Genomic DNA, 25,784 nt, shown 5'->3' on the forward strand with positions numbered 1-25,784 from the left:
CATTCGTTCATTCACTTACTCGTTAAATATATTGAGTGCCTGTTATGAGCCAAGGACTATACTGGGTACTAGTACTTGCAGCTTTGCCACTTTTTTAGTTGTAGGCCTAATCTCTCTCAGCTTCAGTTTTCTTACCTATGAAAGAGACACCTGCCCGGCCTGTGAGCCAATATGTGAAAGTATTTCCAAGTGTAAATGGGTTGTGAGATATACATATGTGGAATACTTGGTGAGCAGCAGGACAACCTAATTTCAGAATTGGAAAGTTCTGATAAAGTGAAACTAGTCTTGTGGAAGAGAAAACCGTGGGACCACACTTGGAGCAGACCTATTGCCCTAGATTTTCAAGGGCATAGTAGACAAAAAGAAAATGACCGAAAAAAAAAAACTTAAGCAGTGGTTTTGCTTCTAATTAGCATTCGCTGATGGAGCAGATGGGGAAAGGTTGTTCTGTTGACATGAGAAAAAAATCAGGAACAAGTACCAAGAGGAAATGCCTTTGTTTCTCAACAGGTAACTTCAGTAAGTGATTGATAGTGCCACAGGGCCGTAATTGTCAAACTTCAGCATGCATCGTGATCACCTGGGGAGTTTGCTAAAACAGATTTTGATTCAGTAGGCTTGAGGTAGGGCCCATAGATAATGTGCATTTCCAGCAACTTCCCAGGCGATGCTGATGCTAATGATCAGGGCTTGGTAGGTACTTAGGAAACCACTGCCTTAAGGAAGCATGAACAATTAAGGCCAAAGAAAAGATCAGGTGATTTTCACAGCAGGGGAGTAAAAGGTCAGTTAAATGATTCTGAATCTAGCAGCACACGGTTGAGATTTGTGCCCACCTGAGGCTAATGAATGAGAGGGCCTTCTTGTCACCAACTGAAGTTGATTGGGTTGATTATGCAGAAGAGCACAGGAGGCTCCTGTTCACTCTGCCTCGACTCTCAGTCATGCCCATGTTAATGGTTTTGTATTTAAAGTAAAAATAGGGGATTCTCTGGTGGTCCAGTGGTTACGACTCTGTGCTCTCAGTGGCAAGGGCCCAGGCTTGATCCCTGTTTAGGGAATTTAAATCCCACAAGCCGTGCAGTGTGGCCAAAAAACAACAAAAAAAGTAAAAATAAAATACAGTTATACTCTAATACTAAACAAGCAGATTTCGTGATTTGACAAGATGCCGTGGAGGTGAGTTAGAACTGATCCTTAAGGTTTTAGGTAAGGAGGATCCATCTGGCTGGTGGATGTGAGGTTAGAGGTCTGCTTTCAGCATTAATGGGAGATCAGTGTTGGGAGATTGGCCTAAAGCTTGAGGCAGGAAGCCAGGGATGTATCAACAGTGGGCTGGAGGCCCAGAAACTTGTTAGGGCACCATGTGAGCTGACTAATGGCTCTATGGGTCACCAGGGTCAAACTAGAGGTCCAATATTCCTGTTACAAGGTAGAGCACTTGAGTTCCTTCTGTTCTGATTCGTCAATCCTAAATTGTTGATTCAGGGCAAAATAAAATGCAAATGAGCTTTCTTTCTTAAAGATAAGTTAGAGGGGCTTCCCTGGTGGCGCAGTGGTTAAGAATCCACCTGCCAATGCAGGGGACGTGGGTTCGAGCCCTGGTCTGGGAAGATCCCACATGCCGTGGAGCAGCTAAGCCCGTGCGCCACAACTACTGAGCCTGTGTGCCCTACAGCCGGTGCTCCGCAACAAGAGAAGCCACTGCAGTGAGAAGCCCACACACCACAACAAAGAGTGGGTCCCGCTCGCAGCAACTACAGAAAGCCCGCGCTCAGCAACAAAGACCCAACACAGCCAAAAAAAATAAGTGATGAAAATTCCTGATGGCTCTGGGGAGATAGTACTTCTTAGATAGAAACGAGTATACTAGTCTCTTTCTCCTTAGTTCTTTACAGGCTAAACTATTGGGTTGGCCAAAAAGTTCTTTCGAGTTTTTCTGTATGTTGTTACAGAAAAACCCAGATAAATTTTTGGCCAACCCAATAGAATAAGAGGTTGCAAACCCAGATCAGGCTGCCCTCCCTGTCTTTCTCTTCTTAAGAAGACTCTCAAGGGCAAATATCCCTGTACCTTTCCAGGGGCTAAGAGCTCTTAACTGTAAAAAGAGCACTGGACCCTCTCATTCTCTCAAAATAGATGCCTCACTCTTGAATTCTGCATTCTGTGCTCATCTTGAGTACCCTGTTGTGGAGGCATTGGAGGTGACAACTGGTGAATGACGGGCCTTCCAGCTGTTCTCTTTCTGTATATTCTGCTGGGTGGATGGTCCTGTTACTACCAACTGTTGGATTGCACACTCATCTGTCAGATGACAGTCAGAAACTAGCCGGCCTCAGCCAGGGCCCATTTTCAGGAGTTGTCTAAAGAGTTACCACCGTTTAGGCAACAAAGCCATGGACTGGAGATCTTGAGTCCTGGCCTATCATTCCTGCTATTAACTTGCTGTGGGACTTTGGGAAAATCAATGAACTTTCTGTAAACTTCAGGAAGGCCTAGGGATTCTATGAAGATGGTTCAGGAGTACTTCAAACCCAGTGCTCTCCTTTGATCTATTTTACACATTAAGTTTCTGCAAAAGATTTCTTTTGGAGCTAGAGCGCTACAGCTAAAAACAATAACAACCCAAAAAAAGACTTGAAAACATCGCCAAACTGGATGACACACACATTCCCTTGTTTATTTAAAATTCACATCTTTGACACTAACTGGAGTTTTTAATGGATGTCTACTTTGAAATTATTTCCAGAACAAGGCAGAATGTATAAATCTACAGTGCTCACTTCAGTAGCACATAGACTAAGATTGGAACGATGCAGAGAAGATTAGCATGGCCCCTGCGCAAGGATGACATGCAAATTTATGAAGCATTCCATATTTTTGAGAGGGGGAAGGGTAAGCTGGGATGAAGTGAGAGAGTGGCATGGACATATATACACTACCAAATGTGAAATAGATAGCTAGTGGGAAGCAGCTGCATAGCACAGGGGGATCAGCTCAGTGCTTTGTGACCACCTAGAGGGGCGGCATAGGGAGGGTGGGAGGGAGACGCAAGAGGGAGGAAATATGGGGATATATGTATATGTATAGCTGATTCGCTTTGTTATACAGCAGAAACTAACACACCATTGTAAAGCAATTATACTCCAATAAAGATGTTAAAAAAAATCATTACATAACCAGATAGTTGTAGTGATGAAATATTGAGGGCTGTACATGATACTAAAAATAAGCCAGCGTTGTAATTCTGCATCGACTTATTTGTCTGATCTGTACTGCTTCAGAGCAAGCCAGTAAATAAATGGTAATGTCCCCCCAGGCAACTCTGTTACATTCAGGCTCTTCAGTGTGACTGGTCCCTCAGAAGCAGAGCACAGGACTGCACGGTGGCCACGCAGATCAGAATTAGGGAACCTCTGCTCTGGAGAGAGGCACCACTGGACAGGGAGTTCTCCCTGATTTTCATGCATAATGTGAACAGTGTGGAATCAAGAGTGCTTCTTTTTGTTGTCTAGATTCTAAGGTGTTTTTATAAGTAGATCTCTCATTGGGATCCTAGGCCCTGACCTCTTAGCTCCCTGCAGGGATGTCATGGTCAACTTGGAGACCACCCACTGCCCAACTCTGAGGACACCATTCACATCAACTACGATGTAAGTGAGTGCTGTCCCCTTAAAGAGTCTGCAGACACCCCACACCTGATTGTACCTCCTTTTCCTAAGCCACAATGTGGGTAAACAATACGCTTTTATAGAAGAAGGACAAGCTCATTCCTAATCAGCTAGTACTCTCTAAGCCTAAATTTGCTTATTTGTGTAATAAATTTTTATTGAGCACCAACCCCCTCTGGCCCCAAGCCAACATCCCTCTGGAAAATTAACTGGCTATTTCAAAGGCATAAAAAGCACTCCACTAAGATCCTAACACTTTTCTTTCAGGGCCTGTCTACCCATGGCTTTGCTTCTTCTCTTTCAATCTCCTGCTGTCTGATCTCTTGAGCATCTTATAATTCACAAGAGGCTCTCTGCCAGTGGGCAGGACAGGGGGAGAGGAGAGGGGGAAAGGAAGCCAGGCACACAGCTACTTGATAGTAGCTTTGGCAAGTAAACAAGGAGGTTAAATTGCTGGGTTAGGTCAAAAATGTGGGAGTTAACGTGTGGATTTTATTGTTCACCCTCAAGCAAGAATAAACTAGAATTTGCCAAAAAGCAAAGAGTGAATCATTCAAGAATATTAACCAGTTATTTTATTTTCTGGGGACAGATTCATGAAATAAGGTTCCTTGAACGGAGTCAGTCCCCATGCCCTATAGCAAGTTTTCTCCAAACAGTGCATCAGCCCAGGATGAGAAGAGCTTTCCCCCAACTAAGAACAGAAACAAAGAGCTTGGGGAGGGAGGGGCTTGGGTCCACACCTACCATGACCTGGCCTCAAGAATTCTTGGAGAAAATGGGAACAGCTGAAGAATAATGATTAAATCATGAGAGCTTTCATATTAAACATTAGAATTAGGCAGGGAGAAGTAAAATAAAATGTAAATTTATTCTCTTCCGTGCTGGCGACCCTCTGGCAGACCGGCTTTGAAAGACCAAATGTATGCATAATGTATAGCTTTTCTGTTTTTTTCTTTCATCATTCAGTTGCCCCAACAAACTGCTTTAAAATGCTACAGTTATTTCCCTACATCTCTACCAGATAAAGACCAGCCTCTCTCATTTAACCCTATGAGGTAGGTACTTTTCATTCCCTATTTTAAATGTAAGGCTAGGAGAGTTTCAGTGATGTGTCAAACAGATGGTAGATTGTTCACATCCAGGCTGTTTGGCTCCAAAGTCCATGCTGTTAGCATCTGAGACTTAATGAAATCCTCAAAGAACAAAACAGGATTGAGTGGTTAAAGTATAAATTATGGAATAACAAAAGATGAGACCTGGGTCCTGAACCAGATAACATTAGTCCTTCTGTACCCTCTCTGAGGAGGGCTGTCATGGCTGGAAATGACACAGTACTTGGCAGAACCTGGGGTAATATTGACTATGATGTTGAAACTTATCAAATCTACACGGAAGCTTCTCTGAGTTGGGCTTGCATTAGGGGGTTGCCTGATTCTCAGGGCTTAGGACATGCTTTGTGTCCAATAAAAAAAAAAGTCTCCTAAAAGTCTATTGGTTAACAGGTCTCTGTCTACTCTTTATCAGTTACCATGGGATCTTCAAAAGGCGACAACTACTAAAAAATTGTGAAGGAGACCTGGAACCCACAAAGTCTCTTAAGATGGCCACTGAAGGATAGGTAGGTGTTTTTTTTGTTTTTTTTTGTTTTTTGCGGTACGCGGGCCTCTCACTGCTATGACCTCTCCCGTTGCGGAGCACAGGCTCCGGACGCGCAGGCTCAGCGGCCATAGCTCACGGGCCCAGCCGCTCTGCGGCATGTGGGATCTTCGCGGATGGGGGCACGAAGCCGTGTCCCCTGCATCGGCAGGCGGACTCTCAACCACTGCGCCACCAGGGAAGCCCCAGTAGGTAGGTTTTTGATAGCTAGTAATATGTTCTGGGCAAGAGGAATTTCAGAAGAAAAGGTAGAAGGGGAGGAAATCTCAGAGTGTGTTCCATGAGCATGTATTAGTTTCTTAAGGCTGCTATAACAAATGATCACAAACTAGGTGGCTTAAAACAAGAGAATTTTAATATGTTTATTTATTTATTTTTTGCTGCACCATGGGGCTTTTGAGGTTAGTTCCCCAACCAGGGAATCAAACCCTGGCCCCCTGCAGTGGAAGTGTGAGTCCTAACCACTGGACCACCAGGGAATTCCCCAAACAAGAGAAATTTATTCTCTCACAGATCTGTAGGCTAGAAATCCAAGATCAAGGTGTCAGCAGAGCCTTCTTCCCTCTGAAGGCTCTCGGGAATAATCCTTCTTTGCTTCTTCTTGGCTTCTGGTGGTCTTGAGCAACCTTTGGCTTTCCTTGGCTTGTGGCTGCATCACTCCAACTTCTGCCCATGTCATCACATGGTGTTCTCCCTATGTGTGTATCTGTGTCACTTCTCCTCATAAGGACACTGGTCATTGGATTTAGGGCCCACCCTAATCCAGTAGGACCTCACCTTAGCTTGATTATATCTACAAAGATTTTATTTCCTAATATGATCACATTCATAAATACAGGGGGTTATGACTTGAACATATCTTTTTTATGGGACACAGTTCCACCCATTACAAGCATTAACTTGTCTAAGTTGTTTGGTTAATGAGAATAGCCTTCTGCACAGGACTGTGTTACTTGCTGTGGAAGGTAGCATAGTCCTTGCCTCAGGAACTTATGCTCTTGTGGAGAAAAACAAGGTAGCATCAGTAGACAGCAATGCGGGACAAAACGGAGGATAGACGATAAAAGAAGCAAGAAACATGCCATGAGGAAGAGACATTTAGCCAGTGTTATCCAAGACAAGAAGAGATGTTGGTGGAGAGAAAACGAGAAGCAAGAAAGTCACTTCAGAGGCTGTTAGACGAGTACAGAGGACAGAAGAGTGAGGGACTGAGCTGGATAGTTTCTTTCAACCCCAATTAAGCATATTAACAGGTACTTCTCTACAGAGTAAAATATTTAGGAAAAGTTTCATATGTCCTAAAGCGTACAAAGTCAACGTGACTAGATGCAATATGGTATCCTGGGTTGACTCCTGGAACAGAAACTGTGCAGTTCTATTAGTGGTTATCAAGGGCCAGGACAAGGGGGTAATGGAGAATGACTGCTTAATGTGTATGGGGTTTCCTTTTGGGGTGATTAAAACCTTCTGGAGCTAGATAGTGGTGATGATTGTACAACACCATGAATGTGCTGAATGTCACTAATGATAAATTTTATGTTACGTGAATTTTATGTGACATAAAATTTACGTCACAATTTTTTAAAGACTACAGAAAGGCACATACTTTAAAAAATTGTGAAATCGGATGTTATTTTTTTAGTTTTGACAAACATACCTTGATTACGTAAGATATTAACATTAGGGAAGCTGGGAGTATATGGGAACTCTGTACTATCTTGCAACTTTCCTGTACATCTAAAATTATTCCAAAATGAAAATTTTATTTTAAAAAATTAATAGGAGGGCTTCCCTCGTGGCGCAGTGGTTGGGAGTCCGCCTGCCGATGCAGGGGACGCAGGTTCGTGCCCCGGTCCAGGAGGATCCCGCATGCCGTGGAGCGGCTGGGCCTGTGAGCCATGGCCGCTGGGCCTGTGCGTCCAGAGCCTGTGCTCCGCAACGGGAGAGGCCACGGCAGTGAGAGGCCCGCATACCGAAAAAAAAAAAAATTAATAGAAAAAAATGCATGATACCAGTGTTTTTTAGGCCAATACACATTGTATGTTTTTGTGTTTCTATGTATCTTTCATCTTTTAGGATATAAGTCCTTTGAGATCAAAGGTATGATGTGGGTCTCTTTATTTCCAGCCTTATTGAGGTATAATTGACAAAAAAAAAGTGTGTATATATATATATATTTTTTTTAATTGTGTATATTTAAGGTATACAATGTGTTGATGTTATATACCTATTCACTGTGAGATGATTATCACAATCAAGCTAGTTAACACATCCATAGTTACCATTTTTGTGTGTGTGGTGAGAACACTTAAGAAATACTGTCAGGGACTTCCCTGGTGGCACAGTGGTTAGGAATCTGCCTGCCAGTGCAGGGGACACGGGTTCGAGCCCTGGTCTGGGAAGATCCCACATGCCACGGAGCGGCTAAGCCCGTGCGCCACAACTACTGAGCCTGCGCTCTAGAGCCCACGAGCCACAACTAATGAAGCCCACACGCCTAGAGCCCGTGCTCCACAAGAGAAGTCAGCTCAATGAGAAGCCCATGCACAGCAGTGAAGACCCAACACAACCAAAAATAAATAAACAAACAAACAAATAAATAAATTTAAGAGAAAACAAATACTGTCTGAGCAAAGTTCAAGTATACAAAACAGTGTTCTTAACTATAGTCACCATAGTGTACATTAGATCCGCACATTTTATAACTGAAAGTTTGTACCTTTGACTGATATCTCCCCATTCCCACCCCTCCCACCCCCAGATTCTGTCAACCACTGTTCTACTCTCTGCTTCTTTGAGTTTAGCCTTTATAAGATTCTACATGTAAGTGAGATCGTACTGTATTTACCTTTTTGTGTCTGACTTATGTAGCATAATGTCCTTCAGGTTCATCCATGTTGTTGCAAATGGCAAGATGTCCTTCCTTTTTATGGCTGAGTAATCTCCCATTGTATGTACGCACCACATCTTCTCTATCCATTTATCTGCCAGTGGACACTTCGGTTGTTTCCACATCTTGGCTATTGTGAGTAACCCTGCAGTGAATATGGGAGTGCAGTTATCTCTTTGAGATTCTGATTTCATTCACTTTGGAGGTATTATTCTTAAAATGCTAGTAGAATTACCAGATTTTAAACATTCAACAACTGAGTTCTGTTTTTCTAAACAGGACGGAATAGAACAGGTTTTCAATTAAGGCCTTTGTGGCCACTGCAGAACTGGAGAGTAATTGGCTGTTGCTTCCTCTCTGGGGCCTGTCAACCCAAGAGTAATGACTTTTGGCCATTTCAGACCTGAGGTAATTTCAAGCCGGCAGAAGTTTCCATTTTGTTCTCTTTATCCAATCTATTCTCCGTGTTCAGTTATTCCTGTGGTTCAATTACTCCGAGATCTCTAGGGAGAGAGAAAGGGATTTAAGAAGGAAAAGAACACAGCTCCACATTTTGTATGGCATACAATATATAGGAGATATGCTACCTCTGCTCACAACAGACAGATTAGCCGCTGCAAATATTGATAATTCTGTGATAAAGACAAAGATGCCTGATAAGAAAGAGACATAAAAAAGTGTGTGTGTACGTGAGAGAGAGAGAGAGAGAAATTGTTACTAAAATTTTAGAAATGAACCTTCTTGAAATAACATTTTGAACGAAATGGCTGGTTTCCTCTTTCTGAACTTGAGGGGAACTACTATTCCAGTTTCAAGAGGGCTGGTTATTTTTTTGCCTATTAAATATTTCCCGAAGAATCATCTGTTTATCAGTGAGGATCCTCAAATATTCTGCTTTGCTCCGTGCGTGATGTATTTTTCATTTTTCTTTCTAAAAGGATCTGAAATACATTAAAATTTCTGAACTAAAATCCTGGAAACTATAGTTCTTGGTACATGACTTTGTATATAGTCATATTCCAGTAAGAGCGATCTATCGTCTAATGGAGATTTGTGGATTGACTCATACTTTTTAAGTTTTTTATTGAATTTGTTACAATATTGCTTCTTCTGTTTTATGTTTTGGTTTTTTGGCCTCAAGGCATGTGGGATCTTAGCTCCCCAACCAGAGATCGAACCCGCACCCCCTGCATTGTAAGTCTTAACGACTGGACCAACAGGGAGGTTCCGACTCATACTTTTTGAAGTGCTAACTTCACATAGATTTGTTTACTGGCAAAAAAGGATACAGATGTAGGAATAATTAGCATTTTAGAAATAGAGTGATGAAGAATCTATACATCTATAAGGACTGGTGGGATTGGTATAGGACAAATAGTGGCTAATAAGAGAAATAGAGCTGGGATGACAGAAGAAAAAGCCCCCAAACTCAGCCAGAGCTAGACAGCCATGTCTCTGATCATTTAGATGAAAGGTCTTACCAATGCGTATGTGGATCTGCTAGTTAACTCCAGAACCATAGGTGGCAACAGGTGTTTAATGATTGTAAATATTTTACTCTTACATTCACTTGCAGTAAGTAAACTGTAAGTAATTCATTCTATAGCTTGGGATCAGCAAATCTCAAGTAATCTTTTACTTATCTTTATTAAATCCTAAATTAAAAGAACCACTTCTGTTGTTAAGGAGAGAAACCCAGGATCCAGTTAACTTGTTCATGTGTTTTTCAAACAGACAATAGTGGCTGTGTAACAAATTACCCTTAATTTAGGAGGTTGAAATAACCAGTATTTATTATCTCCCAGTTTCTGATGGTCAAAAATCAGGGAATGGCTTGGGTGGGCAGTTCTGGCTCAGGGTCTCTCCTGAGGCTGCAGTCAAGCTGTTGGGTTGGGGGACTGCATGTGTCTTAAAGGTTGCCTAGGGCTGGAGGTTTCATTTCCAAGCTCAGGCATATAGTCTTTGGCAGGTCTCAGTTACTTGCTGGTTGTGGGCTGGTCACCTCTCTTCCTATGAACCACTCCATAGTCTTCCTGAATGTTCTCATGACACAGAAGCTGGCTTTGCCTAGTGAGTGATCCAAGAGAGACCAAGCAAGTAAGAGAACACCTGAGATGGAAGACACAGTCTCTTACAACCTAACCTTGGAAGTGAAATACCATCACTTCCTCTTTGCGCTATTGGCCACAGAGACCAACCTTGGACCAGTGTGGAAGGGGACGGACTCTACAAGGGAGTGAATATCAGGAAGCAGGGATCATTGGGGGCCATCGGGGAGGCTGACTACCACAGTGGCTATCAAATCTGTCAGGTATTTATATTCCATTGGGTAAATTTAAACCTAAGAGTTTTAATTTTGAATGTTAAGTGTTGGGACTTCCCTGGTGGTGCAGTGGTTAAGAATCCCCCTGCCGACGTAGGGGACACGGGTTCGAGCCCTGGTCCGGGAAGATCCCACATGCCACAGAGCAACTAAGCCCGTGTGCCACAACTACTGAGCCTGCGTGCCACAACTACTGAAGCCTGCATGCCTAGAGCCTGTGCTCCACAACAAGAGAAGCCACCGCAATGAGAAGCCCGTGCACTGCAATTAAGAGTAGACCCCGCTCGCCACAACTAGAGACAGTCCGCACGCAGCAATGAAGACCCAACGCAGCCAAAAATAAATAAAATTAAATAAATGTCAGTGTTTACATTATGCTGGAAATTTATGATGAAAAATGTTAAATGTATATAGGGAGTACATATTTTTTAAAAATTCTTTTGGGGATAAGAGTATAAAAGTTTGAAGACAGCTGGCTCAGACTACTAGTTCTATCCAATGTATCCCTCTTATGTTCCTCTGGCTCTTTATCTCCCCCACGTGGTGCTCTTATATCTAAAAGGCATGGACAATTTATAAATGAAAGATAAACCTCAAACTGGAAATCATAATTTGGGTCCTGATTTGTGAATGGGAAAAATTACTTGAAACCTTGACTGTCTCTGAAAATCTAGGACTTCTGGATATGAATAAGCAAATGAATCAGGAACTTTACTTTTTTAAAATGGCATTTATTAAACAGATGGTGAAGGGCCGTCTACAAGCAAGGTACTGTAGAAGAGCTGTGGGTGAAACACAGAAAGAGTAAAATCTAGGATCTACTAAAGGTATAAGCTGGAGAGCATGGTGTCTGGGTGCTCAGAAAGTAAGATGATATTCTCACTGTACAAAAAAAAAATGTCTACAACTGTCACATGTTTTATGGGATACATCTTTTAAAAATTATGTACGATTTGCAGAGGTGAACCTCTGCTTACTTTTTGATTAGGTATGCCATCAATGTATATGTTTAATGAAGGCACTTTATACCTCAGATGAACACAACAGGTCCAGTTAAGCCCAAAATGCACAAAACCAGTAACTCTGGATAATAACTGTTGGGAAAAGATGCTGAGATTTTACTGAGGCATGCCACAGTGAACCTAAATTCATAGGACAAAACCATAGTTTGAGTATTTTATTAGGAGTAGCCGTAAAACTTGACCAGACAGGACTAATATGCTATTCCTAAGAATTTTCGATTTCATAATGGAGACAAGGCTGTCCCACTCACTCTTAAGTGGAAAATGTGTTCTGTCGTACTTGCATAAACTTTAGTTGAACCAAAATAGCAATTCACGTCCAACGTTATTAGAATGTTTTATTCAGTACCATAAACACTCACTAGAGCTAAAATTATGCAAAGGATTGTAAAACAAAACACAAAGTGTCTTGGCAAATTTCCAGTCTAAGCTAAAGTGACCAAGCATGGAGTTAGGTTTCAAGAAGTTGGCTGGACCTCCCTAGAACCTGTACGGACAGACGAGGAGTTAGGTTTAGGATTTAGTTTCTGGAAATGCTTGCAGACCCTCTACATACAGCGGGGCCAACGAGAAAATGGGCATCGAGGAAGCGCCTATTTATTTCCCGCCACAAAGGCTCTTCCGTTACAACGGACGGAGGCTTGAGATGCCCGGGTGGTACGACGCTGGGCCCCGAACGCCAAGCTGCACCCCATTTGCGACTAGGAGGCTGGTCTCGCAGAAGCTGGCGCATGGACGCGGGGCCTCTGCTCCCGGGAGCCCGTCCTTCGTCCCAGGCACTCCGCTGCTGGGTCATCACCCCGAGCCCACCCGGCCCGGCGCTCCTCCTCGCCCACTCTGGACCCCCACGGTGGTTTCCACAGCTAGGTAGTAAAAAAGGTAACAGGGATCCTATCCAGACGTGGGTCGGACCGAGGCGAGGGAGGTGGCCGGGCGCGCCTTTGAAGGCCTACTCGCGAGCTCCCGCCTCCCTCGCGGCGGTCACCCAGGGACAGAGGCGTGGCCCGAGTGGGTCGAGTCAGGACGTCGCGGGCCGCGTCAGAGGCGGCGCCGGCCGAGCCCCGACGGGACGCAAGGGCGCGGGCGGAGGGGCGGCAAAATGGCGACGCGCCGGCGCGGGGCCGACGGTAGTGAGGGCCTCCCGGCATGCCGCGCGGCGCCCGGCTGTGGGCGGTGCGGGGGTCGGCGGCGGCCGGAAGCAGGCTGAGCCAGCCTCTCCGAGCGCTGCCTACGCTTCCGGGAACCTGGAGCCCGGCTCTAGAGTTTTCCGGTAGGCGGCGCGGTAAGAGTAAGAGGCTGCAGGCGCCGGGCCGGGCGGATCCCCTCCTCTCCCAATGTGAGCAGCGTCCTGAGCCCCAGTCAGGCGAAGGCTGCCCAGAGAGGTGGAGCCGCTGGCCGGGCCGGGAACATGAGGCAGTGTGTCCTCTTCCTGAGCAGCTTGGTTCCTTTCGTGCTGGCGCCGCGACCGCCGGACGAGCCGGGCTTCGGCTCCCCCCAGCGACTCGGTAAAGACCCTGCGGATCTGGCTTCGGCCGGCACCGGGTGCCTGGAGCGCGCAGCTTTCGGGGAAGAGCAGGGGAGCAGGATCTATCAGGTGTTTGGGGGCGGGGTATTGGACGACGGTGGCGCGTCCCTAAGTTTGCAGCGTAGCAAGGGGGTGTGGCCCTCAGAGTTCAGGAAAGAATGGAGATGGGCTTGTCTCGGGGTGGGCAGGGATCCTGGAGGGAGCCTCCGGGAGTGACTGAGGGCCTGGGAGGGGTCTGCCCGCTGAGTTCGTGTTTGGGCGTGTGTTCCGGACAGAGGTGAGGCGGGCTGGTGGTGGCTCGTGTTCGGAGAGGGAGATGTGGTCCAGGTCCCTGCCCTTCTCGGGAGCAAATCTGTATTGTGTCCTTACCAAAGGCAGGGCTCTGGAGGAGGGTAGGAAGGCCCAAGGCTGCACGGCTCTTCCTGGCTGTCCAAGGAAGCGAACTAGGTTTTCTTCTGTAGGAGGTACTTAGGCGGTAATCTGGTTGGAAGGCGGTGCCTGGGGAACTCGTCTTGGAGTTGCTTTTTGCGAACATCTTAAGCGTGTTAGTTATTTCAATTGTAGCTTATGGAAGGTACTTATACTTGCCGGGCCAGCTCGTAATGCCGCTACTGTGAATGCCTTCCTTGCCATTTGAAACAAAAATTATCAGGGACGACCAATTTGGTCAGTTTTGAGGCCAGAAAGTAGAGGGTCATGTGGATTTTCTAAAGAGCTTGGATTTGAAGGATGGACTAACATTGAGAGATGTGAAATTTGGTGGGAGTTAGTTTGTGTAAACGTATAGTGACCCCTGTTAGGGCCCTTTATCTGTTAAAAGTTAGCGTGTAAGAGAGCTTGATGAATTAGTAACAAAGTATGAAACAGTATATTTTCCCAGCGTGAGAAGTTGTAGCCTCATTTTTCATGGTTGTTTTGGCCCCCAAATCTCACCATGAATCCATATAGTATAGTATCGTGCAGATTGAGACACTGTAGATTTTCTTTATGGCCAATAAAAATTTTGCATTAGTTTACCTGGCAGTTCTTTTTCCTTATTTAATGGACAAAAATTGTAATTGGCGGAGGGTATTAAAGGTGTTGTGTTCTCACCTGAACGACTGCTTTGTGGTTATCTCAAATTGCAATGGATTACAGGTGATTAGTTTAAAGAAAGGCCAGGGAGAACCTGGTAGGAAGTGCTGAGATGTGATAAGTTAATACAAATTGAAGGAAAATGGTGAGTTAGGGGTGGTGAGGATGGAGGAATAGGGTAAGGATCCACTTCGTGAGGATAAACGTTAATGAAAAGAATAAACATGTATTTTGAAATATTAAAGTTATATTTTTACCACTCTAACACAACTGTTTCACTTTTGTTATCATTCTCTTGTTCACAAGTGGAAAAATAAGTAGAACGAATCCTAGGAATGCACATAGTATAGAAGAAAACCTTACTTTCTAGGTCAATTCTCAGCAGCATTCACAAATCGTAAGGGTTTTTTTTTCCTTTGACCGTGTGTTTTCATTTGCAGAGTGCAGACCACTGGTGCCAGAAAAATGCATAGACTTACCATTTATTCACTGCATGTTTGAAGAACACATACTGTATGCAAGTTTTTTATGTGAGGCATTGGAAATATAAAGATCAGACTACATTCATCTTCAAAAAGCTTTTGGTGTAGTAGAATAGAGACATCTAAACAGACAATTCTAGAACAATAGGAAGGAGAGTGAGAGAAGACATTATGGTGGGTATTATTTTCATCAGGGGACACTGAACCTATCCAGGGAAGGTTAGTGAAGGCTCCCTGAAGGAGGTGATGATATTGAGCCCAGGCTGTAAGGTTAAGTAGCTGAAGGGAGAAAATAAGGACAGTCCTGGTGGAGGCACTTAGAGATTGTTAGAATTGAAATGAACCTTGGAGATCGTGTCTAGTTTTTCAAATAAAGCGGCAGGTGAGATGAGTCTCTGAAAGATGTAGTGACTTGTCAGGTTCATTCAATTAGTGATAAATACATGGCTTGAGGGTATTTTTTCTTTTGAAGAATGACTTTTTTGTGTGTTTGTTTGATAGCTTTGGATGCAGCTTGTTGCTTAACTCTACCATTTAGATTGAATTGGTCGAGGCCAATGAATAATTTCATAGTTAAAGAGCATGGTTTATTGTTTAATAGCCTTCTTATCCTATAAATGTTACCATAACCCCATAACTGCAGTTCTAAATATTGATTAGGGATTTGACAACATTTTCTGAAGAATAAAAGTGTATAATAGAATCTGGCTTTTGGAGTACTCTACACGTCACCCAAAGTGCTTTCAGTTGAACTGTCATGAATTGCATAATTTAGGAAATTTACAAGTCATTTGAGCTTAGTCATAATGATATCTTCTGTTGAAGTTACAGCTGGGGTATATAAGTGTCACTGATTTCAAAAGAGTTTTCTCTGTGTTACTTTTAATAAAAGAATATAGTGGGTGGAAGGAAAAAAAATGTAGGTCACAGATGAGGGATGAAAATTTGCATCTGAAACATATATTTGAAATGTACGTTTGGTAATTGGCATGGGGATTCTCCACATTGCAGTACTCATTTGTCATTATTGACGGCATCATTTTGCTCAATATTTTTACATCTGACTTAGTCTTTTGATGTTAATTTTGCTTACAGGCTGGATTCTTTTGAAACTAAAACACTTACCCACCCCACCTGCTTCAACAGAAATTTAACGCAGTTCTCCTTTGTACTAGTCAGAGAGAGAAACTATTTCTAGAGTAGAACAAAGAGAAGAGTTAAGCAGAAAGCCATGGTGGGGAAACTGGAGAATTCCATTTGGCCTTCATGGGGTTTTCCAGAACATTAAGTGTAGGTGTCCTTCAAGGCCAAGTGTGGTTGAATTTTAGATCCTTCACCATTTTGTATTTGTGAGAGATGGTGAGTGTTTTCAGTTGGAAGTATACTTTGAGGGAAGTCAGAAAAAGATGGGTAGGGAGGGAGGGACAGGAAGAGGCTTCACAGAGGTTGGGAGGTGAAATGAAGTGCTTTTTCACATATCCCTTAACTTAGTCCTAAAATGAACCAAGGAGATGGGTATCTCCCTCTGCACATACCTCCTTTTCTTTTTTTTCTCTCTTTTAATAAGAGTTGGAGGCTTTGACAAGTCTCATCTGTTGCCCTGGTTTCACTTACCATTTGACTGTTTGGGTAACTACCAAATATGTGTCTCTGACCTAGACCTGTTCTCTGAAGCTCCACTCTCATGTATCCACCTCAGTGTTCACAGGTGCCTCAAACATATGTCCAAAATTACTTACCTCTTTGATTAGAAGAATGTGTATAGGAGACAAGGTTTAATCTAGGAAAAGGCAGCAGCACTGGAAATTGTGGAAGTAATCTCATTGCTTAACCCGAATTTGCATCCATTGCAGCTGCAGAGCCTTATGGATCAATCCAGGGTTCTTTGGAGGTTCCCTTGGGCTGTGCTCACTTTCATTTTTGGCTCAGAGTTTCCATGTGACTGGTCTTGCTGGAGAGTCTTGGCCCAGGTTTAGTCCCAGCCCAGGTGAAGGGCTCTTGATAAGGAAGTATTTGAGGCAGCTCACCCTCCAGCTTCCCTAACTGGTATAAACCCATAAAATTAGGTTTTTAGTTCCCAGGTTCTGGGGTCCACTGCCTAGCAAACAGCACTGTTCTTTTCTTATCCCTTAGTCCCAAGGAGGGATTCACCCATGCTTAGGGCTTGTTGCAGAGTGACCCGACCAGGCCTCTCCCTTGTCCTGCGTATTTTGGGGAGTATTGAAGAGCAGTCAAGTCTCATGTGTCTTCTGCACAAGCAGAATAAACACTTGACAGCAGCCCTGGCTTTATCTTTTCCACTTCTGACACCAGAAGTGCGCGCATGACACTGTGTCATTTTGGGGGAACTCTTCATACTCTGTGCAGCAGAGCCGTGGAGAGTGGACAGAGTGCTACAGGGATTCTGCATGACAATTGTAAGTTGAATTCCAGGAAGATGCAACTTATTGCAAAAAAAAAAAGAGAAATTAAGTAAAAAGTTCACAAGTGTTCCCAGACTCTTCTAACACCTCATTATTTAAAAATCAGTTTTATCTTAAAAACTTGCCTTGGCTTGATGAATGAAGTAAGGGAATATTTTGTGTCGTTGTACCAAAAGTCAGTGGCCATACAAGCATATCATGGAGACAGAACAATTCAGGTATGAGAGAAGGGTAGAGTAAGAAGGTTTATCAGATCTATAGGCCACTCCATATCTGTATACAGAAAGCCGGTTTGTTGCAGGCCTGAAGGTCCAGCTTCCTCTTTTATTCTTTTTTTTTAAAGGGAACTTTATTTTACTTATTTATTTATTTTTGGCTGCATTGGGTCTTCGTTGCTGCATAGGCTTTCTCTCGCTGCGGCGAGCGGGAGCTACTCTTCGTTGTGGTGTGCGGGCTTCTCATTGCGGTGGCTTCTCTTGTTGCGGAGCACGGGCTCTAGGCTTGCGGGTTTCAGTAGTTGTGGCTCGCAGGCTCAGTAGCTGTGGTGCACAGGCTTTTGCTCCATGGCATGTGGGATCTTCCCGGACCAGGGCGCGAACCCGTGTCCCTTGCATTGGCAGGCAGATTCTTAACCACTGCGCCACCAGGGAAGCCCTCTGTTTATTCTTTGAGAACATAAAAAAAGGAACGAAGTATCAGCTGCTTTTTAACCACTGATCTTGATTTTGAAAATCATAGAATAACAGATTTACTCTTTCCCTGCTTAAAATCATTACGTGATTTATCAGTGACATAACTGCAAACATATGATGACTTAATGCAAAAAAGTTCTATGTAAATGAATAATTGCAAACTGTATATAAAGGAACAAGATACAGTGTAGAACTTCAGAATCTTTCAGCATCCACTTGTCCCCTTATATCAACCTGCTAAAAAAACCCCAAAATTCAACCGGGTAAATCTGAAGATCTAATTGGCTTTATTAGGCGATTTATGAATTGGGGCAGCATCCCTTCTAGCAACTAGAAGGGGCCTCTGAGGGTTTGTACCAAATGGAAGGTTTTTATAGGAGTAAGGGTGGGGCAAGGGATCTGTTAGCGAAAGAAAAGAAAAGGATTGTTTTTAGGCTAGGACATCATCTTTTTTGGGGGAAGGGAACTGGCAAGGATTTTATCATATGGATAACCTCTTCTTCCTCTGGGGGATGGAGGGGGCCCCTATGACAGATTACCTCATTAGTAGACAATTCCAAACTTGTTGGTTAAGATTACTTTTCTGGTGAAGGTCGAAACTACAGTTAGGTATTAAACTTAGGTTTGGTATCGTGGGCTTTAGCAAAAGTGGGCTTATGGTTTTTCTCTTCAACACATCCCTCCCCCAAACCTCCTCTTAGTTGTGTATTTTTTTAAATCTCAGTGAATGTGGTGCCACTGTCTACCCAGGTATCCAAGCCAGAAACCTGGGGGTCTTTTAGTGATCTCCACCTGGATTGCTCAACAGCTTACTAGCTGATTTCCCAGACCGCAGTTTTGTCCTCCTCTAGCCCGTTCTGCACACTGCAGTTGTTGTTGAACCCAAGCTCATGTGCCTGACGCACAGTGAGGCCCAACAGATGGAAATGGCCGAGTTTGGAGCAGAAAAAGGTTTATTGATTGGGAGGGCACAGATGGAGGAGATGGGAGATGTAGGCTTGTCTCAGATCCATCTTCCTGGCTGGACATGGTTTTTAAAGGCAACGTTTGGGGTGAGGGTTGCAGGGAGCATGACTTTCTTCTGATTGGTTGGTGGTGAAGTAACAGGGTGGTTTTTCATGAGTCTTAATCATCAACTTTCTGGTTCCAACCAGTCTGGATTCTGTGTGCTCGTGGTCAGCTTGTAGTCACTATCCTCCACTTGGGAGGAGGGGGCTGTCTTAGTTCCTGCAGAACAACTCAGAGATTTGTGTCAGATTGTTCTGTATATCCCTGGAGGAGGAACTAGGACTCTCTATTGTTTCTTGACCGTTTTCCCTTTGTTTCAGCCTTCCATCACTTCTCTAATTAGTAATTGCTTGAATCTGCTCTTTGGAACTCGGGGAAGGTCTAAGAGACTAAAGCCTTTTCTACAAACCAGAAACAGGGGACAGAAGAGCTTTTATAGGGACTTCCCTGGTGGACCAGTGGTTAAGAATCTGCCTTCCAATGCTGGGGACACGGGTTTGAGCCCTGGTCCGGGAAGATCCCACATGCTGCAGAGCAGCTAAGCCCGTGCACCACAACTACTCAGCCTGCGCTCTAGAGCCCACGAGCCACAACTACTGAGCCTGTGAGCCACAACTACTGAAGCCCGTGCGCCTAGAGCTCGTGCTCCGCAGCAAGAGAAGCCCCAGCAATGAGAAGCCTGCGCACCGCAATGAAGAGTAGCCCCCGCTCGCTGCAACTAGAGAAAGCCCGTGCGCAGCAATGAAGACCCAACGCAGCCAAAATAAATAAATTTATTTTAAAAAAAGTTTTTTTTTTATCTGGGAGGGCCCTGAAGGGTCCTGCTTGGTTTCAGTCCCGCCTTTTATGTGATACTCTTCAATCCTGAGGGCAACAGAGTCAGGTCAAGAAAGAGAATATAGCTTCAGATAGAGAGGCTAATCACAAACTTGGCAGGGGAACTTGGTTTTAGGGGCATTTGGTTTCACAGTCACGATGAAATTTCTAATTTATAGCTGTTGCCCTTATCCAAAGTCAAAAATCCTTTATTTAGTTCCACGACCCTCCATGACCAGACCTTTGCCTGCCTCTGCAGCCTCACACCTCTTCATGTCCGCGGTGCCGTTCTGTACTCCAGCCTCACTGACTTGCTTTCAGTTCTTGCTTTGTGTTCTGTATTTCTTGTGGACCTCAGCACAGGTATGCCGTCTACTTAGAACCCTGTCCTTTCTTTTCGTTCTCTTGGCTGCTTCCTCATCCTTTCGGTCTTAACTTCAGTGCTGTTTCCCTGGGAAAAGCATCCTTGGCTTGCCAGACAGGGGTCAAGCTCCTGCTGTGTTCTATAAATTCTTCCCATTTCCTCTCCCTTGGTTTGTGACATACTTTATAATGATTTTTTGTGTGATGCTCTTTCCCCCAAAGTCGCAGTATTGGAAATGTATCCCTCCTTCTCTCCATTAATATCCCTAGTGCTTGGAAGGTAGGAGGTTTTCAATAACTTTTTGTTGAATAAGTGAATAGGTGGGGTCTGGTGGAAAGGGGAAAATATGTGCAGAATGTGTTTGCAAGAAAGGAGGGATGGGAGTGGGGGTGGAAGAGATTAAAAAAGCAGTGAGTAAGGGTAGGGTCCCTAAGGAGGACCAGACAGAGGAGGCCCAGTGAGGGAAACTAACACGTGGCAGAGAAGAGCAGAGAGCTTTGGGGAGGGGATCCTAAATAATGCAGTACTCTAGCCTGACCTTTTGAATAGTGTCTGTTTTCTAATATGTGTTTGTAGCAGCCGAAATGAGAAAAGCTCAGTTGTTTAGGATGATCGCTGCAGCAACTTGTAGGAAGCAAGGAAAGTGTTCTCATTGTAGAGCATGCTGGGCAGCCACTGTGGCGTTTCTAAACAGGAGAGTATGACCATACACTGAGCTGATAAGGAAGGTAGTTTTTGTAGCATTGTCTAGTATAAACTGTCATAAACTCTACTGTAAGAAGTTTAGTGGTTTATACTTAAGATTTTTGGATATGGATGGGGGGAAATATAAATTCTGTTGAAAAAGCTATAGAAAATTGGATTACCGATGGTTGGAATTTTGGAAGTAAAGTGCAGTGAAATATCGAGCATCTGAGAGGTTACCTGCAAGAGCAGGAGCTCAGGGTGTTGGACAAAGAGAGCGCATTTACCACACTGTTTGTAATGGCTCCCAGAAGTCCAATTTGAGACCTCTCGTTATTAAAAGGAGTAAATTACAATTGAAACATATTAAGTATTTTAAAGTGCTTTAGCAAGCTGCATTTAAAAAGTGCTTATTATAGAAAAATACCTAAAGATAACCAAAGATGTTACTATCTTGCTCTTATTTTTTTTCTAGCCCTATTTGTATACATAGTTAAGGTCATGCAGTATGAACAGTTTTTAAATCTACCTTTGTTTATTTAATATTATAAGTGTTTCCTCATGTTCTTAAAACCTGTTGTTAACAGCATTTTAAATGATTGCAGGTTTTTTTTTTGGTCATTAGGAAATGCTATAACTTCTCTATTTGCCAGGTATTAATTTACTGCGTTTCCAGTTTTCTTAAAACTAATACAAGGCTGAACAGTGAACATCTTTGTGCTTAAAGGTCCTTTTCTTCACTTTATTTCCTGAGTTTAGCCTAGTTCAGTGGTTCTCAAACAGGAGTAGTGTGCATCCACATCACCTGGAAGGCATGTTAAACACAGATGGCTGGGCCCTGCACCTGGAATTTCCCATCGAGGGGGTCCGGGATGGGAAACAAGTTCCCAGGTGGTGACTGCTTGTAGCGAGCACTCTTTGAGAACAGCTGGCCTCTCTTGTTGACAGTGAAACTAAAGAATTGAGGTTAAGTTTCTCAGTGGGAGTGATTATGATCTTGAATGAAACTGAGTCTGTGTACCAGCCTGTATCAGGGAAGTCGAAGAGCTAAAGGATTTTATCAGCATTGAGAATTTGAGCAAACGAGTGCTATTTTGTGCAAGGTTCTGTGCCAGGTGTTGTGAGGTAAGAATACTGTGATTTTAAAACAGCTCATTTTTGGCCATTTTACAGTCTATTTGTGAGATAAGACAAATACAACTAAAAAATGCCAGAAAAAAAGGTATAAACAAAAAGCTTCAGAATTCAGAGGGAGGCATGGTCATGTTTGATTGACATGTCAAAATGTAGGAGGCCAAGAAGTGGAAGGTGCAGGAAGAGGTAGGCTCTTTTTAAGCAGTTTCAAAAGTTGAAATCAATAAAGCTTGGGGTTTTCAGCCAGACAGGCCCCAGTTCAAATCCTAGTCCTGAGCTTCGTTAGCTTTGCGATACTATTCTCTCCGAGTCTGTTTCTTCATTTGTAAAATGGGGAAAATACCCCAAGGTGTTTGTGTAGATAACATAGAACACCTAGTATGGTGTCTTGTGGGAAACAAAACACTCAAAAATTGTTGAATAAATGATAAGCTTCTTGAAGGTTTTTCATTGGTGCCTCGAAGCATTGTAATTAGCAAGGCCAAATCACCAATAAACATCCATTGGCATAAAAGAGATTGATGCCTTCTGAAACAGCTTTCCTCTGGATTAAAATTAAAAGGAAATTTTTGTTAACAGAAAATGGGTGGTACCCAGCAAGTGTGAAATTTGCTACCACTTTAATCTTATCTTGAGTTAGAGCCTTGAGTGGACTTTGATTACATTGCTTTAACCATATAGTAGTGTGTCTCTTCACATTTGCTTGAGTATTGTGTGACAGTGGGGCCTTTTTCCTTCTTTGACCACTCTGTATAAATTGGCTTTTCCCACTGCCGCTCTGCTGTCCTGTTTTCACACCATGGCACTGACGTGGATTTTCTTTTGCATTGTCCGTCTCTCCCACTAAAATGAGTGCTGCTTTAGGCAAGGACTTGGCTGTGTTGAGTGCTGTATCTCAGTACTTAGACCAGGGCCTGGCACACAGCAGTGAATGAACAGATGAAAGAGCCAATTGAGGATATTCAGGGGAAGAGGACGGAGAAAAGTATTGGGTGGATTCTTTCTTTTAAAAATGGTTTTGTGAGCATATTTAACTGCAGTAGCAACACACTTGTATTTTAAGCTCCTGCTGCTATATTTTGAGGACATTCTAAGTCCAGTGGAATGATTTTGAATACCATTGCTTCTCCAGTGATATTTGTTGAGAGAAAAGGAAAGCATCAGCTCAAATCTTTTTAGACAGTTTTTACAGAGACTTAAGTCTTTGACTTAAGTCAAAATTGTCTTCCAAAAATCCTCCTGATTGTGGGAGAGACAGCTGAGTTGCTGTGGATAAAAAGTGACTTATGGGGGTAGCATATACTCTATAGTGTTTACTCTTGCTCTATACCAAATAAAAACTTATTTGTGCTTGTTCTGTCTTTGGGGCAGTCCATCTTTGCTTTTCCTGGGTTCCAAGTCAGCCTGGTAAAATAATTAATGTTTTTCTTTTCCTAGGGATTGGTTTGGTCTTACCACTTATACTTCCTGCTGTCCAGTGGATTGATATTCTGCTGTGTCTGTTGAGGGCAACAATGATAGGGATATTACCACTTCTTTGCTCTCTAATTTGGAATATGTGGTTTTTCTATAAAAGATTTTCTGTAAAAGATTTACTTTCCCAGTTTGGTTTCCTCAGGCCATTAATACATTTGTTGCTCTTTGTTACTGTACATCAACTGATAAGGAATTGATGTAGCCCAAGTGGGCAGTGGGCAGGTCAAGTTGGCAGGCTTGATCTTAAAAATTCTATCTATACAAGCCAGAAATGCCTTGAATTTAGAAGTTAGTTCACTGCATACTGTGATACTCTCTGAGATATCAAAATTATTAGCATCTAATATGAACATGGACTCATGTTCACATTTCCCTGATTGTCACAGATATCTTTCCACAACTGATTTGCTTGGCCTAGGATCCAAAATGGCTCACACACTGGCTTGCTTGCTGTATTCTTAAGTCCCTTCTGTCTCCACGCCTCCCGTCATTCTCATGCCATTTGTTTCCTGGAGAAATTGGGTCATTTGTTTTGCAGGAATGGAACATTTTAGGTGTGGCTGATTACGTCCTAAAGTTGTTATTTAATTTGGCAACCTCTAATCCCTTTTTGTCTTAAAAACTGGTGGGTGTGTGTGTGTGTGTGTGTGTGTGTGTGTGTGTATGTATGTGTATGTGTGTTTGGTAAGAGTATTTTGTAGGTCGTGCTGGGGCATTACATCAGGAAGAGTTTGTTGTCTGACTCTCATTTTAATGATATTACAATGGATTAGTAGGTTTAGGTGTTAATAACCTTTTTACCTTTATTTCAGAAAAGCTTGATTCTTTGCTCTCAGACTACGATATCCTCTCTTTATCCAATATCCAACAGCACTCTGTAAGAAAAAGGGATCTACAGGCTTCAACACACTTAGAAACACTACTAATTTTTTCAGCCTTGAAAAGGTAATTTGAATTATTCACAGAATAATGTTGGGGCAATGAGGAACTTGGTGTGGTAAAAGCAGAAAAATTGGAGTGTCTAATTAAATCTTAGAAAGTTACATTTTAAAGATTTGTAATATAATTATAGTCTGTCATGATTCTTATAATAGTGTATTGCTTATTCTAAAATTCATATAATGACTATTTTTTAAAATGTAGATGTGTATTCCAAAGGAATTAATGATGGTATATTTATTTATTTTTTGGAATTCTAACAAAGAATTTTAATTAATTGAATGATTATAATACTTTTGTGCTACTTTAGAATTGTCCACCTTATACTAAGTACTGTCTTAATTTTATATATGAAGACACTGAGGTTTAGAGATGAAGGATTTGTTTAGGACTCCACAGCCTAGTGGTGAGCTGGGTCTCTTTCCACATTGAATTGCTCTTATGTCATAGCACAAACTGATAGATGTGGTCTATTTGGGCATTAATTTTAATATCTCGTGTTTTGCAGATGTAAATGTGTTAGATAATAACAGGCCTCTTTCTAAAGTCTTTTTAGGGAGCTTTACTAATATCAAATAACAAACGTTGGGAGCATATAAATGGCCTTTTTCTTTACACATAGGGTAGGCCTTCTCCAACACATGTATAGAAGTAATATATGCACCTGATTTAGAAAACAAACTAAGAGGGACTTCCCTGGTGGTCCAGTGGTTAAGACTCCACGCTTCCACTGCAGGAGGCACAGGTTTGATCCCTGGTCAGGGAACTAAGATCCCGCATGCTGTGTGGCGTGGCAAAAAAACAAAACAAAACTATAGAGGGTGTGAGAAGTTTTTACTTCCCAGACCCAGCAAGTTTCCTGTATAAACTTCCAAAAGATTTTAATGCATATTTTTTGCATATAGATCTATATATATGTAGGTGATATAGATAACATAGATTTATCTCAGCTGCATAAATGTTCCTATTGCGTAAAATTATGACAGTTTGTTGACTAGTACCATACAGATGGATACTGTTTAATCAAAGTGATTTTTTTTCCTGTAACAAACAGTGCTCCAGTGAATATCTTTATACATTTACCCAATCTAGGTATTTTTATAAGATACATTCCTAAAAGGTGAATTACTGTACTGGATCAAGGGTATACATATTATAAATGTTTATTGATGTTGACATGTTTCCTCCTAAAGACATTAGACCAATTTATTCTTCTGGCAACGGTGTGTGAGTTTACCTCTTTCTTGTTATCCTTTTGCCAATACTAGGTTTTATCAGCCTTTGACTTTTCTTGCTCTGAAAGGGGATGGTACCTCACAAATGTTTTGATTTTAATTTTGTGTAAAATTGATCATCTTTTCATGTGTTTATAATTTATTTTTCTGTCTGCCTTTTCGTATCCATTTACCATTTTTCTGTTGGGTTTATCCTTTGGGTTGCTGAATTGTAGTAGTGCTTGGTATTAAGGAAATGAATCCATCATCACATGTGTTACTGATATTTTATGCAAATATTTTTACTATATCTTTTTATTTTTCCTAGTTATTGCCATCATCCTTAGATTATTTTTGTTTTTGATTTTGTTTTTTGCGGTACGCG

General features: G+C 42.6%; 1 protein-coding gene and 1 non-coding gene across 2 annotated transcripts in view; both read left to right on the forward strand.

Annotated features, from left to right (window-relative positions):
• Positions 1 to 2,778: 2,778 nt before the first annotated feature.
• LOC117307977 (U6 spliceosomal RNA) lies at positions 2,779 to 2,885 on the forward strand. Its single transcript, XR_004521918.1, has one exon. It is a non-coding gene; the product is annotated as a U6 spliceosomal RNA (small nuclear RNA).
• Positions 2,886 to 12,796: 9,911 nt separating this feature from the next.
• ADAM17 (ADAM metallopeptidase domain 17) overlaps positions 12,797 to 25,784 on the forward strand; it is a 52,115-nt gene continuing 39,127 nt past the window's right edge. Inside the window, exons 1-2 of the mRNA XM_019943302.3 lie at positions 12,797 to 13,073; positions 24,059 to 24,191. Coding sequence (XP_019798861.2) covers positions 12,977 to 13,073; positions 24,059 to 24,191 — 230 coding nt within the window. The 5' untranslated portion in view covers positions 12,797 to 12,976. The remainder of the gene's footprint in view (positions 13,074 to 24,058; positions 24,192 to 25,784) is intronic.

This window comes from Tursiops truncatus, chromosome 14 (assembly GCF_011762595.2).
Source record: "Tursiops truncatus isolate mTurTru1 chromosome 14, mTurTru1.mat.Y, whole genome shotgun sequence".
In the NCBI taxonomy this organism is placed as follows: Eukaryota; Metazoa; Chordata; class Mammalia; order Artiodactyla; family Delphinidae; genus Tursiops; species Tursiops truncatus.